The sequence below is a fragment of the Natator depressus genome, chromosome 10 (genome assembly GCF_965152275.1).
Source record: "Natator depressus isolate rNatDep1 chromosome 10, rNatDep2.hap1, whole genome shotgun sequence".
Classification (NCBI taxonomy): Eukaryota; Metazoa; Chordata; order Testudines; family Cheloniidae; genus Natator; species Natator depressus.
Genome location: NC_134243.1, coordinates 68,104,462 through 68,120,351, shown reverse-complemented (window position 1 = coordinate 68,120,351; position 15,890 = coordinate 68,104,462). Strand labels below are relative to the sequence as shown.

Genomic DNA, 15,890 nt, shown 5'->3' with positions numbered 1-15,890 from the left:
TTTGAGTCTCCATCCTCTGTCCTGGCAGATGTTTCAAATATCAGGAAATGTCCTGGATTTTTGCAGAGCAGATGGTGTAGCTCAGATAGAGCCCCAATTGGTCCACTTCCTGATCGGTCCCTCCTCTGCATCTGCAGCTGATTGGTCCATTCTCCTGCAGCCACATCTGCCCAACTCCCAGCCGTGGGGAGGGGATCCCGCAGGGAGGCCCTGACTGATGGCTGTCGCTGTGTCCTGCTCTTGTGCCTGCCACCATGGCAAGGAGCGACACTGGCCCCCACCTCCAGCGAGTACCCCTGCCACGGGTACCACCCAACTGTACTCCGCTTTCAGCCCCCCGACCACGCAGTGTCCTCTTCTGGGGAACCTGAAATATGGTCACCCTACACTTGTCTCCACTTTCTGCAGGCCAGAGCTGAGCTGGCAATTCACCACTCAAGTTATTGTCTGCTTCTAAGCAAAATGTGGAACAAAGGGGAGCATTTCCTCTTCCATCTCGATATGCACTGTGCATTATCTGATGCAAAACAGCTACCACTTAATGAGATTATTCTTGATTGACACAGATTCTGCCACCTAGGAAAGGTCAGTTAGATCAGAAAAGTTCAAATCTCGGTGCTTGGACACTCAATCCGTGCTCAAGCACCAGAATTAGTAGCCTGATTTTCAGATACTGAGTATCTCAGCCTGGGTCTTCATTTTCCTAACAGAATGAAAAGCACGGGCTGGATGGGTCTGGAGGGCTAACGTCTTCCTCACAGGATGCCAAGACTGTCTGTATTGCTGTTTGTAAACTGCTTTGAGATCCTTGGATGAAAGCTGGTGTAAAACTATTGGATTTTAATGAAATGTGTTAATAGATCATTGAAAATGGAGCGGGTCAAATTTTTGCTGTCAGTGTTTTTTTTGTTGTTGTTTTGGCTACAAAATGTTTTTTTTAAAGATTTTCATGAAAAATCTGTTTTTGTCAAGTTTTCATTTAAAAAAAAAAATCAGGGGTTTGGCTGTTTTTACACCCACTCCACCCTTGCCTCCTCCCCCAAATTAGGAAAATATTCAATGGAAACATTGTTCAACATTTTTGGCAGGAAATGAAATTATTTCCCAGCCAACTGTAATTGCCACCCAGTTTGATAGAAGCCTTTTGGGTTCTCCATTGTAGCCCTGACTGATGCTCTAGAGTTCTGGGTTAATAACTAAACCTCACAGGGGTTTTGATGCCTTGTGGAAGGTCCGACAATACATCAGGAGCTAAGCTGTGACTAGAACCCCAGGGTCCTGAATACGTGTGACACACTCTAGCCACTACACCATAGGTTAGATTCTGACACCCTTGGTCACAGTAAATAAATAGTATTTTTACTCTTCAAGTGGTTCCATTGACATCAACTAGTGGCTACTCTGCATGAGCCAGGGCATTAGAATGTGGCCCACGATCTCCTTGGTGCTTAATAAGAACTTTCCTTTTAGACGGCTGTTTTAAATCTCGAACATCGTTTATCAGTGGGACAATTAAAATAATATAACGGAACGCTAACACAACACAGAACATTGCATGTTGATTGATGTGCATTAAGCCAAGTTAGTGATGCTAACACTGTGCTATTTTGAAATAAACAATGTTCCACAGCTACAATAGATCAAAACATTTGTAAAGCCCAACTGCTGATGTATGTAAAAGGAAATGTATGCTCCAGGGCTGGCTCCTGAGCTAGTTTGCGATGCCCTCATATTTAGTGATGTATGTTAAGTCGAACCAAAGCCTTTACTGCACAGGTTAGAGTGTAGGCCTATTACAGCCTGTCCCAAGGCAGGACTAAGGCCTGTCTTACCAAGTGCCCAACCAATGATTTATTGCCTACTTTGTTTCAAATTTCCACTTGAATTAACCCCTCCCCCCTCCTCCTTAAGCTATTTCAGAGAAACCTAACATACATAAACCAAGAGCAATGTACTGTTCCTGAGAAATGTTTCTCATGGGAGCCGGTATTACAAGATTTCTTTCGCTAAACTGCACTGTGGCACATGTCAAACTGTATCTGTAGTTCCTTCAGTCTTTCCTTGGGGGCCGTGGTATTGGCTGACTGGTGCATAGAGCCTGCTCCATTAACTGTGCTACACCTTGTTACTGCTCTAAATTATATTGGACCGCAAGGATAGCACATTGTGCTAAAAGTCACCAGCAATGAAGCCTAACAAAGATTAATGGAAACTTCGTTGACTCCTCAAAGCCCTGTGACTGACTTAAGTAGTATTTACTAGTGATGAGCCAACAGGCTGCTGTTTGAATGTCATTCATATGACAAGTTAGCTCCTGGTCAGAGTGGCTAGCGGGGAGCCCAGGTCTGTTAGAGAGAAGGGAGAAGACCAGCTCACTCTAAGTTGCTTTACCTTTGGGAGGATGAGGGTGCCAGGAGATTTTTACTGAACCTCTCAGCTGGGTCTGTGGGGTGGGGAGTAGTGCTCAGGAACTATATACGCACCCGGTCTGCTGGGTTCTGTGGGAGGAGGGGCACTGCCAAGGACAAGGGTGAGGGTATCAATACTATGAGAACTTTTCCTCCTCCACCCTGGTATGCCTGTAGGATGGGGACAGGGCTGGAGTTCATCTCCAGAGAAGGGACAGTGCTGGACCAGCTGGCCCTGCAGATAACTAGGTATATGTGCAAAAAGAAAAGAAGTGCTTGTGGCACCTTAGAGACTAACAGATTTATTTGAGCATAAGCTTTCGTGAGCTACACTTCATCGGATGCATTCAGTGGAAAATACAATGGGGAGATTTATATACATAGAGAACATGAAACAATGGGTGTTACCATATACACTGTAACGAGAGTGATCACTTAAGGTGAGATATTACCAGCGGGGGGGGGGGTGGTGCATGGGGACCTTTTGTAGTGATAATCAAGGTGGGCCATTTCCAGCAGTTGACAAGAACATCTGAGGAACAGTGGGGGATGGAATAAACATGGGGAGATAGTTTTACTTTGTGTAATGACCCATCCATTCCCAGTCTCTATTCAAGCCGAAGTTAATCATATCCAGTTTGCAAATTAATTCCAATTCAGCAGTCTCTCGTTGGAGTCTGTTTTTTAAGTTTTTTTGTTGAAGAATTGTAACTTTTAGGTCTGTAATCAAGTGACCAAAGAGATTGAAGTGTTCTCCAACTTGTTTTTGAATGTTATAATTCTTGACGTCTGATTTGTGTCCATTTATTCTTTTACGTAGAGACTGTCCAGTTTGACCAATGTACATGGCAGAGGGGCATTGCTGGCACATGATGGCATATATCACATTGGTAGATGTGCAGGTGAACGAGCCTCTGATAGTGTGGCTGATGTGATTAGGCCCTATGATGGTGTCCCCTGAATAGATATGTGGACACAGTTGGCAACGGGCTTTGTTGCAAGGATAGGTTCCTGGGTTAGTGGTTCTGGTGTGTGGTTGCTGGTGAGTATTTGCTTCAGGTTGGGGGCTGTCTGTAAGCAAGGACTGGCCTGTCTCCCAAGATCTGTGAGGGTGATGGGTCGTCCTTCAGGATAGGTTGTAGATCCTTGATGCGCTGGAGAGGTTTTAGTTGGGGGCTGAAGGTGATGGCTAGTGGCGTTCTGTTGTTTTCTTTGTTGGGCCTGTCCTGTAGTAGGTAACTTCTGAGTACTCTTCTGGCTCTGTCAATCTGTTTCTTCACTTCAGCAGGTGGGTATTGTAGTTGTAAGAATGCTTGATAGAGATCTTGGGGGTGTTTGTCTCTGTCTGAGGGGTTGGAGCAAATGCGGTTGTATCGTAGAGCTTGGCTGTAGACAATGGATCGTGTGGTGTGGTCTGGATGAAAGCTGGAGGCATGTAGGTAGGAATAGTGGTCAGTAGGTTTCCTGTATAGGGTGGTGGTTATGTGACCACCGCTTATTAGCACCATAGTGTGTAGGAAGTGGATCTCTTGTGTGGACTGGTCCAGGTCGAGGTTGATGGTGGGATGGAAATTGTTGAAATCATGGTGGAATTCCTCAAGGGCTTCTTTTCCATGGGTCCAGATGATGAAGATGTCATCAATATAGCGCAAGTAGAGTAGGGGCGTTAGGGGACGAGAGCTGAGGAAGCGTTGTTGTAAGTCAGCCATAAAAATGTTGGCATACTGTGGGGCCATGCGGGTACCCATAGCAGTGCTGCTGATTTGAAGGTATACATTGTCCCCAAATGTGAAATAGTTATGGGTGAGGACAAAGTCACAAAGTTCAACCACCAGGTTTGCCGTGACATTATCGGGGATACTGTTCCTGATGGCTTGTAGTCCATCTTTGTGTGGAATGTTGGTGTAGAGGGCTTCTACATCCATAGTGGCCAGGATGGTGTTTTCAGGAAGATCACCGATGGATTGTAGTTTCCTCAGGAAGTCAGTGGTGTCTCGAAGGTAGCTGGGAGTGCTGGTAGCGTAGGGCCTGAGGAGGGAGTCTACATAGCCAGACAATCCTGCTGTCAGGGTGCCAATGCCTGAGATGATGGGGCATCCAGGATTTCCAGGTTTATGGATCTTGGGTAGCAGATAGAATACCCCAGGTCTGGGTTCCAGAGATGTGTTTGTGCGGATTTGTTCTTGTGCTTTTTCAGGGAGTTTCTTGAGCAAATGCTGTAGTTTCTTTTGGTAACCCTCAGTGGGATCAAAGGGTAATGGCTTGTAGAAAGTGGTGTTGGAGAGCTGCCTAGCAGCCTCTTCTTCATATTCCGACCTATTCATGATGACGACAGCACCTCCTTTGTCAGCCTTTTTGATTATGATGTCAGAGTTGTTTCTGAGGCTGTGGATGGCATTGTGTTTTGCACAGCTGAGGTTATGGGGCAAGTGATGCTGCTTTTCCACAATTTCAGCCTGTGCAAGTTGGCGGAAGCATTCTATGTAGAAGTCCAGTCTGTTGTTTCGACCTTCAGGAGGAGTCCACCCAGAATCCTTTTTGTAGTCTTGGTAGGAAGCTCTCTGTGGGTTAGTATGTTGTTCAGAGGTGTGTTGGAAATATTCCTTGAGTCGGAGACGTCGAAAACAGGATTCTAGGTCACCACAGAACTGTATCATGTTCGTGGGGGTGGAGGGGCAGAAGGAGAGGCCCCGAGATAGGACAGATTCTTCTGCTGGGCTAAGAGTATAGTTGGATAGATTAACAATATTGCTGGGTGGGTTGAGGGAACCATTGCTGTGGCCCCTTGTGGCATGTAGTAGTTTAGATAGTTTAGTGTCCTTTTTCTTTCGTAGAGAAGCAAAGTGTGTGTTGTAAATGGCTTGTCTAGTTTTTGTAAAGTCCAGCCACGAGGAAGTTTGTGTGGAAGGTTGTTTTTTTATGAGAGTATCCAGTTGGTGAGACTAGAAAACAGCAAATATTTTGGGGGCAAAGGGCATGTGTACTCATGACGTTCAGCAAATGGAACATTGCATTTTCCTATCCTCGTTAAGGTTTCCTTGTGTATGTTCGTCTGCTGTGTGAAATCTGAATTGGTTTCCAACCCCAAGAGTAAACGTGTTGATTGTTAGTGCTTAGCAGGCCCTTTTGAATAAATGTGTTCAATATTTAACCCCCAACTCATTTAACCTCACTGACAGTCATTACAATAAACCTGAGCAGGAATTTGGCCAGTTATAAAATTCAGAGTCTGCATTTTCTTTTCCAAAGTCATGGTTTCTTGGAGGTTTTTTGGCATGTAGGTGGCCAGTGTGACACTGTTCTCATTAAATATTATATCCAAGTGTCACTCCAGTCTGACCTAGTCAAAGATAGCTTTCTCCCTTTTAGTATCTATTCCTCTCTTTATGCCTTGGCTACTTGAGTTTCAGACCTGATCACTTCTCTGCACTAAGTTTTTCAACATTTGATCCTTGGAAAGAGACAGAGTTTCCCTAGACCTCTGGGTTACTGCACAGCCTGAGTTCTCGTAAGAAGTGGAATCTGCTCTCTCAAGGAAAACTCCACTGCTTTATCAGCATTACAAAGAATCTCTGGGATGAACAGAGCATAGATGCAGGCATTCTGTGATATGATTCAGAGACAACCCCTGAGTGTGAGTGGACTGAAGAGGGAATGAGAAATTCTATTTCTTTAGGACTTGTTTCTCTGAAAAGCACTCCTTGGTAAAGTCAAGAGCTGAAAAATCTCCTTTAAGGTCCTGGTGAAGCCTCTAATGTCAGGAAAGGGAGTGCAGATGCCGAAGCTGCTTAAATGAATAGTCACCTTCCCTGTTGCCAACTGAATGATTTCAGTGCCTTGTAAAAACTAGCGATAACACACTCTACTTTGGGAGCAATCAAGTAAGAGGACAGTCTCCGCTACGTATATAATTAGGAAGTAAGGACAATGTTGCTATGAATCACCGCAGTGGAATGCTGCAAAGCCTTTTTTTCCAGACACCATGAATGAGATCCTCACTCCCTGGTTCAGCCTGTTTATGCTGCGGAAAAGGGCCAGAGCAAAATAAATGCCCCATATTCAGCTGGGGGAGGATTTCCCTGATGCAGGCACTATGGCCGACAGCCAGAAGGCTGCCCTCGGATGGTGTAGGGGAAGGACGGGAGCAGAAGGGGCTGCAGCACTGTGGAAAAAATTTGGGTCAGGGCTGCAGCCTCTAGGACAGCCCAGGGAAGCTACAGTAATTTAGACCTGCAAAGGGGCTTCTCTAGCCCCCAGAGCAGCCCAAGATGGACAAACAGGAGAAATGGTCTGAAGTAAATAGGATGAAGTTCAATCAGGACAAATGCAAAGTACCCCACTTAGGAAGGAACCACCAGTTGCATACATACAAAATAGGAAATGGCTGTCTAGGAAGCAGTACTGCGGAAAGGGATCTGGGGGTCATAGTGGACCACATGCTAAATATGAGTCAACAGTGTGACACTGTTGCAAAAAAAACCAAACATGCTTCTGTGATGTATTAGCAGGAGCGTTGTAAGCAAGCCATGAGAAGTAATTCTTCCGCTCTACTCCACGCTGATTAGACCTCAACCGGAGTATTGTGTCCAGTTCTGGGCACCACATTTCAGGAAGGATGTGGACAAATTGGAGAGAGTCCAGAGAAGAGTGACAAAAATGATCAGAGGTCTGGAAAACATGACCTATGAGGGAAGAGTGAAAAAATTGGGTTTGTTTAGTCTGGACAAGAGAAAACTGAGGGGGAACATAAGTTTTCAAGTATGTAAAAGATTGTTACAAGGAGGAGGAAGCAAAATTGTTTTCTTAACCTCTGAGGATAGGGCAAGAAGCAATGGGCTTAAATTGCAGCAAGGGAGGTTTAGGTTGGACATTAGGAAAAACTTCCTAACTGTCAGGGTGGTTAAGCACTGGAATAAATTGCCTGGGGAGGTTGTGGAATCTCCATCATTGGGGATTTTGAAGAGCAGGTTGGACAAACACCTGTCAGGGATGGTCTAGATAATACTTAGTCCTGCCACATGTGCAGGGGACTGGACTAGATAACCGCTCGAGGTCCCTTCCAGTCCTATGATTCTATGAAGATTGGGAGAGCACAAAGGTGGCTTTTCCCACTGTCCCTCTGGGCTGCGAGTTCTGTGAGCCTAGCTCAAGGGAGAGTGGCCACATGACTAAACATTTGAACTACACAGGCTGGTTGATTGGCATAGCACCTGGTGAGTTGTGCTAACACAAGTTGTAGCCTGTAGCTGCATTCCCACTGCATTGCTAGCTTAAGTGTCTGCAGCACTCAAGCTTCAGTGCACACCCCCGCGCCCCTACCCCAGTGGACCAGCTAGTTCGCATTTAAAGCGTCACTTTACCTGAGCTAGAAATTTTTGTGTGTAAACAGGAGTCAGGTTAGGGGTAACATTGAGTTATACCTTGAGCTAACACTGCAGTGAAGACAAGCCCTCAGTGAGAAGATACAAATGATCTGAATAACATTAACTCTCTCTCTAATAGAAATTCAGAGACAGATGAATCACTGGAACTACTGTACCATTTAGTTACATGCAGGGAAGAGTGTATCTTTCATCATTTTTGAAGAATCCATCTTTTGACAATGAAATTGCTCCTTAAAATAAACTGTTCACGGGACATGTTATATCACTGATGCCTTTCCCTTCACTAAACATTATCAGCTGAGGTCTGCAGTAATTCTGTCTGTTGCTTCATCTCAGTATAACGTTTTCAGGTATGCCTGATGTATACGGGATGAAATGCCTTCAGCTGAGTTTCCTTTCCTGCTTTCTCTGCAAGCTGAACTAATGGATTGCTCTTTCTGAATACGTACAGTACATGGCAGAATGCACCAGTACTGAGGGGGAACTTACAGCAGCCACATACCCCAGGATTGTGGAATTAAAAAAATAAATGTGTAGGACAATAAGTCAGAATGTCAACTCACAGCTTGCATGAGTATTGAGAGGTAAAATCATTCTGTAGTTGCAGATGTAATCAATGACCAGCAACATTGGCAGCAGTTGGAGACGTTCATTGTCTGTTTATATAATGGAGCATAGCCGGACGTCTTGGGCCAGATCCTCAGCTGGTGTCAGTGGAGCTGTGCCAATTCAATTTAATGGGCTACTCCAATTTATACTAGTTGAGGATCTGACCATTAGTTTTGGTTTTTTAAATGTAGCCATCCCATTGATGGTCTGGCAAGCTGAGGATTCTCCTAAGGCTGCTCTAAACTACACCAGGGACCAGGCCAGCATAGAACCAGCCCCAGGTTTGGGGACCCACAAATATTGCCTTACAGACCCCTCCCCTCAGTGGTATCCAGTGTGTACTGGCCTGATCAAAAGCCCCTCAATGTCAATGGGAAACTTTGGGTCAGTGGAGTTTGGATCACCCCAACTGAGCACAGCTAAGGAGCTAGGCCTACATCAGTATATTTACATTCATTTTGTTCCCTTTTGTGTTGGTACTGCAGTTTGTGCTATTTTATTTTTTTACTTATTGTAAAAATCACTAGGTGCCCCTCTTGTGACTCTCTTCCTCTCCCCATTCCAGGTCACTGCCAGGGAAATGGGTACCGAGTGGGATTTGGCCAATGCTCAGGAAAAGTGCTTCCAGCCATCTCTGTTCCATGATTGCCTGCACAAGGTGACTTTTTAGGACGGGAAGAAGCCTCGCCACGTTCCTGATGTAACAGTTCTCTGACCTGAAGAAATTAAAATGTGTGTGCGCGCATGCATGCATTGTGTTCAAATCCGTATTTTTTTTATATAAATGGTTGGAGTTTCCCGAGTGTTTTAACTGTTCTCAATAAATATCTTAATGATGCAGTTGCCTTTGGTGTTCTCTCCTTCTTCTGACGCCGACTGTGATGCTGTCCTGGTTAAGCTCCATAGATGTAAGTAGAGTCCTCGTACACCGTCCATTAGTAGTGGGCATTGTTAGGGGGCTTATTCCTTCACCCACTCACTTCCCTGGTCCTTCTCGCATGAACAGAGAGCAACAATACCCGAAGTCCAAAGGTGCAAACAATTCGATGTTTATTGGGGTGAACTTCCAGCAAGCATGATTCCAGTTTCCTTCCTTAGTATCCTCCTTCCCAGCTCTGACACCACAGAGCCTTACACCTGTGTCCCTGTTCCCATTCCTGCCCTTAGCCAAACATGATTCCAATTTCCTTACTCCCATTCCCTGTTCCCATTTCCCCCTTTAGCAAAACATGATTCCAATTTCCTTACCCCCATTCCCTGTTCCCATCTCCCCCCCACACACACATCCCCTCCCACCCACACCCACTCACTTCCTCATTGACTACAGATTATATAGTAAAACTTGAGTTCTGCTTAGCTATACCTTAACCAATCATTTTCCTGAAATTTAACTAACCAATCCTAACATATTGTAACATGATTATGTAACCAATTATATCCCACCACCTTAATTAGTTTACACCCAGCAAAATTAATTATACAGCAGACAGGAACAATCACAGAACCAGACAGAGATTATACAGACAAACAATAACAAAGTGGGAACTATAATGACAAAACAATGCAGAAGTGAGGATTTCACATCCCAGTATTGATAAGTGAGTTCGTGCCAGACAGGATGCTGTTTCCTTTTACATTTTCTAAGCACTTCCCTTTCTCTGGAGGTGATAGGCATTATCAGGACAGGATTGTATTCCTAACAGCCCAATAGCACCTTCTTTCAATGTGACTAGTTTGGAATGTGAGGATGTGACCGGTCGCTTCCTGGCTTATGGCTGCCTCTGCTGCTTAGCCAAAGGCCTTAGCCTAAGCACAGGGCCTCAGACTGTCACAGTAAGAAAAGGCCCTTACACCGGCAGACAGTGATTTTGATTCTCTTTTGTACCTCTATAACTAGCCAAGTGATAAGAATACACCTAAATTCTTAGAGTATAGGCCTTTACAGACAGGCCTGAATATCTATATCCTAACAGGCATTCTGAGCTGGGGCAGCCTTATTTTTTCCAAGTCCCTTGGCGGATGTAAACACCAGTGAGTCAGAGAAGGAGCTTTGCATGGTACAAGCCAGGAGCAGATGGATTACATTAGCAAAGAAAATGTAGACCGAACATTTTGAACCATGAATGGGGGGTGAGATCTTGTAGAATAACTTTCTGTGGGAATTGGGGGGCTCCTTATTGTTGAGGCAGTTAAAAGCATGACAGCAAACAAGGCGAATAAGGGAATCTTTGCATCAGTCTTCGCCACAGAGAATAATTGGGAGATACCTTCCCCAGAGTTACTCTTCTGCAGGCAATACAGGGGAGGCAGTACTAGGGACTGAGGTGTTGCCTAGATTGATAGCTTGAATGCCAAAGAGTCACCAGGATGGGATGGTTAATCCAGGAACTCTGAAAGAATTTAAGAATTAAGCGGGTGAACTGCTGGCAGAAATACAGGGAGAAATTCTCCCCACCTCCACACCTTATACACTGCTCTGGCTGTACAGGTACCCCAGGAGCGAATCCCTCTGCTGCAGGAGGAGTGCAAAGTACCCTTTACTAGCCCTGGTGTAGGTGGGGTGCTGGGAGCAGTAGGATACATGTCCATAGTGCATACTGCCATGGACACTGGGCTGCAGAGCAGTTCACAGGCAGCCTTCAATGAGGCTGCCATAAATGAAAACAGCGCCCAGGGCTGCTCTAATTCATGCTGGGGGCTGCTCCCGGGGGCTGCTCCCGAAATCCAGACGTAAAAGCGATCTTTGCCCTACTACCTCAGGCTGCACATCCCAGAAGCTCAGCACAGAATCAGACCCACATGATTTACCATTTAAATCAGCTATTCGAGCAGAGACCTAGAGCTCAGCCAGCGTCATATTAATTATTTTTTAATTGCTAAGGTTGATCCTGGGAATTACAGACCAATAAGCTTTGCTTCAGTAGCAGGTAAATTAGCTGAAAAACAATTAAAGCTAGGTATAAAACACCTAACTGAGTCTGCTATAATATGGCGATGAACCAACCCAGCTTCTGTACTGGAAAAATATGCCTCTCTAAGCTGCTGGAATTCTTTATGGGAGTCAGCAGTAGATATAACTGTGATGGGTTGGATCACAGAAACCCCCTGGGGGTTGCCAACTGATGTGCCAAGACTACTTCTGTCCCTGCTTTCCCTGTCCTCCCAGCTTGGGACTTCAGTGCCCTGCCTGGTTTGAGCCAGACCCACTAGCCTGCTGCAAACCCAGACCCAGGTCTGAACCACATCCCCTAACAGCTGTAGGCATAAACTGAAAGCAGCTTAAGAAGTGTTCCTGTCTTTAACACTCAGATACGCAACTCCCAATGGGGTCCAAACCCCAAATCGGTTTTACCTTGTATAAAGCTTATACAGGGTAAACTCATAAATTGTTCGCCCTCTATAACACTGATAGAGATGCACAGCTGTTCTCCCCTCTACCCCCCTCCCCCCCTGGGTTAATGAATAAGTAAGAAGTTATTTTATTAAATACAGAAAGTAGGATTTAAGTGGTTCCAAGTAATAGCAGACAGAACAAAGTGAATTACCAAGCAAAATAAAATAGAACACACAAGTCTATGTCTAATACAGTAAGAAAACTGAACACAGATAAAAACCTCACCCTCAGAGGAATTCCAGTAAGCTTCCTTTTACAGACTAGTCTCCTTCTAGTCTGGGTTCAGCAATCACTCACACCCCCTGTAGTTACTGTCCTTTGTTCCAGTTTCCTTCAGGTATCCTTGTGGGTGGAGAAGCTATCGTTTTAGCCAGCTGAAGACCAAAGGGAGGGGTCTCCAATGGGCCTAAATAGACTTTCTCTTGTGGGTGGAGATCCCCTCCTCTCTGCTATGCAAAGTCCAGCTCCAAGATGGAGTTTGAGAGTCACTTGGGCAAGTCACATGTCCATGCATGACTCAGTTTTTACAGGCAGCAGCCACTGTTTGCATGTTACCTTGAACATCCTCATGTAGATTTCTTATGTGGATTGGAGCCTTTCAAGATCCATTGTGCATTAAGTGCTTCTCGATTGGGCACTTAATTTGTACATTCCTTTCTCAAGAAACTGACCAAATGCTTAACTAAGGCTACTTAAAAATCAAGCAAGTACACAGCCAATATTCATAACTTTGAATACAAAAATGATACATGAATATAAATAGGATGAATAGATTCAGTAGATCATAACCTTTACAGAGATATGTTTACATGGCATATGTAACATAAAGCATATTCCAGTTATATCATATATATTCATAAGCACATGGGGGGCACCGTCACAGTAACTTCTTAAACTTTTCAAACCCTTTTCATTCAAGTCCCTGGCATGAGGCTCTTCGGGAATCTAAGGAGTGATTGGGCTGAGAGAGAACGTTTTGTCCTGGGTAAGAAACTGGCTGAGGGGGGAGAACAGATCTGTAATAAATGGTCTGTTTTCAGTAGAGGAGGTTTATAGCTGAGTGCCCTGAAAGTACACTATAATAGATATATTATAGATCTGAGAAAGGTCAACAGTGAGGTGACGAAGTTTGCATGTGACACTTGTGTCCCTGTCCTCACTGCAGGATGTGAGCTGGCAAAGCGAGAGCTAACTAAGTGACTGTAGACTCTGTAGAAACGTACACTATGTTGCTGTGCAGATTTGAGGAAGTGGAGTTTCTGGCAGAGACCTCCTGCTCCTATTTCCTCCCCAGCCTTGTAGAGGGCTTCCATAGGGTAAAGAAGAAAGAGAAAGAATGACATGCAAGGAACAATCTCCAGCCACAGTAGGGTCAATCCACAGCAGGGATCCACAGGTGCAGATCACTCTCTGCTGGAACTTGGGGAGGGGGGTGGTCATAGACAATTGTCAGGACATCAAAAGTCAATGCCTCAATTTCTGTGGAAAAGCCCATGAGCTCATTAATGCCCACAAGTGGGGAAGGCCTCGGTTTTAGTCTCATGCTGTGTTACTCGAGAAAGGTTGCCTTTTACCATGAGTGTCTCCTTGCAGTTCAGCCTGTGCTCAGGGCTGTGTTCCAGTTTTCCCTAGTGTAGGGGTAATACCAACAGTGAACAAAGAATGGCCATACTGGGTCGGACCAATGGTACATCTAGCCCATATCCTGTCTTCCAACAGTGGCCAGTGCCAGATGCATCAGAGGGAATGAACAGAACTGGGCAGTTCTGAGTGATCCATACCCTTTCATCCAGTCCAGTCTGGCTTCTGGCAGTCAGAGATTTAAGGATACCCAGAACATGAGGTTGCATCCATGAGCATCTTGGCTAATAGCCATTGATGGACTTATTCTCTATGACCTTATCTAGCTCTTTTTTTAAAACCAGTTATATTTTTGGCCTTCACAACATCCCCCGGCAACAAGTTCCACAGGTTGACCAGCGTTGGGAGAAGTCCTTCCTTTTGTTTGTTTTAAACCTGCTGCCTATTAATTTCATTGAGTTGAACCCTGGTTCTTGTGTTATGTGAAGACGTTGATAACACTCCCCTGTTCACTTTCTCAGTTGTCCTTTGTGCTTTCAGCCAGCCAGGTGACACCAAAGTACATCCAGAAAACACCCTCCACCTCATCTGCATTGTGCTTAGGAATGTCATCCTTGTTATCCTGCTCCCCAGGGTTCTCCAAACAATGGCTCATGTTACCCCAGCAGCTGCAATGGTGAGAAGCTGATGAAGGGCTCCATCCTGTCCAGTGCGGAGTGCTCCTGTGAGATGCCCAGGTTCAGACTAACGTCTGATTTTGATGCTGGAAATAGGACATACCTGCACCACAGGTGCGACCTGTTTTCTTTTGTTTGGGCTGTGGTTGTCGCCACACCTCACTGAAAGGTGAATCATCTCCCCAGTGCCCAGCCGGAATAACTCAGTGGGGCACTGAGGAGCTACTCTGAAGAGGTGACACCTAGCCACACTCCACTCCCAACCTCCTATGCGCATGGTACGCTCCTAGAAGCTCAGCGCCTGAACAGAGGAAATTGCTCACAGTTCTTCCTTAGGGACACCTAGCAACCTGCTCTCCTTGATAATCACCATCAGCGAACATGTGGTCCAGTATTACCAATTCAGATATTCTTGGTTAACCTCTCCCACCCATTGGACAGCTGAGTGCCTTGCAGTCGTTACGGAATTATCCTCCCAAGACCCCTGGGCTGTTACATACACAGAACTGAGGCACAGAGAGCAAGTGACTGGCTCAAGGTCACGCAGGGAGTCAGTGCAGAGTGGGGAATAGCCCACAGATCTCCTGAGCTCTGGTCCCATGCCTCAACACACGATTTCCTCTTCTTCTAGTGCTAGCATCCATCTCTTCTGCAGTCCCATGCAATTAGTTCTTTATCAAGTGTGGCTGAAATCCTGACCCCACTGAAGTCAAGGGAGCCAGCATTTCATCCTATAATGTTAAACATTGCTTAAGAGGTGGGGAATGTTTCATTGGCCTAAGAGCATTACTGTTGTATGGACACCATGATGCTATGGTCTCACTCGAGTTTCTTGTATGCTGAAGGAAAAGGTATTTTCTGAAAAGGCAGGGTAAAATCTATATTGACAACAGCTGCTGATGGCCAGCCAGCCCAGCACGTTGTTATTAATGGGCTCTGATCTTGATGTACACATACTAATTACATTTTTCATTCGGGTAGTAGCATTGCTGCAATGGTCTTAGAAGACAGATGTGTTTATTGGAAACCTATAAATCTTTTGTGTTGTGTTCTTATTTCCTGCAGAACTAAAGGCAGCCACCATTCCCAGGAGGTGAACTTCTTTTTAAAAGAGAAATCTCATCTGTGCAGTTGTCCCCAGCATGACAAATGGAAAGTGCGCTTTCTGCTTCAATAGTGAGAGGGAGAGCAGGCTGCGGGAAAGGTTAAGTGACTATCAGGGCATGGAGTCTGGTGTTTCAATGTTTTAAACTGCTCCATTCTGTTGGTAGAAGCCCTCAAGCCCTGAATACCCCCTGAAGTTTGAGAGGTTCTTTGAATGGAACACATGCAGGATCCAGGTCAACATGCCAGTCCATGCCAATCCCGTTCCTAGTATAGCCCTTATGGAAAACCAGCAGTACTGTCATTTATAACTTCTCCACCAGAGGGAGGATGATGGCTTCAGATGTACAGGATGAAATCCCTGTCCCACTGATATCAAAGACAAAACTCCCACTGATTTCACCGGGGCCAGGATTTCACCCACTATATATAAGAACATTACAAAAAATGCATCCACTATTCAGGCTTGCATCCAGTACCATCTGAGCAAGGCTTCATTGGCCACATGGGGCCAGATTCTGATCTCCTCTGCACAAGCGTCAAAATGGAGTAACACCCATGTAAATGAGATCAGATCTGGCGCATAGAGTGCAGATTTCAAACACAGGCAGGAGAAAGTACTTGGCATCTCTGTGGACAGCTGAGTGACATCATCTTCTCAATACACAGTGAAGGGCAAAAAACAAGATGATGTGGAGCGTTATTAAGAAAGAGAGGCTTTGTTTCTGCCAAG

General features: G+C 45.2%; 1 protein-coding gene across 1 annotated transcript in view; it reads left to right on the top strand.

The window, feature by feature from the left end:
• FAH (fumarylacetoacetate hydrolase) overlaps positions 1 to 9,182 on the top strand; it is a 31,147-nt gene extending 21,965 nt beyond the window's left edge. Inside the window, exon 14 of the mRNA XM_074966451.1 lies at positions 8,967 to 9,182. Within this exon, the coding sequence (XP_074822552.1) occupies positions 8,967 to 9,046 (80 nt within the window). The 3' untranslated portion in view covers positions 9,047 to 9,182. The remainder of the gene's footprint in view (positions 1 to 8,966) is intronic.
• Positions 9,183 to 15,890: the final 6,708 nt, after the last annotated feature.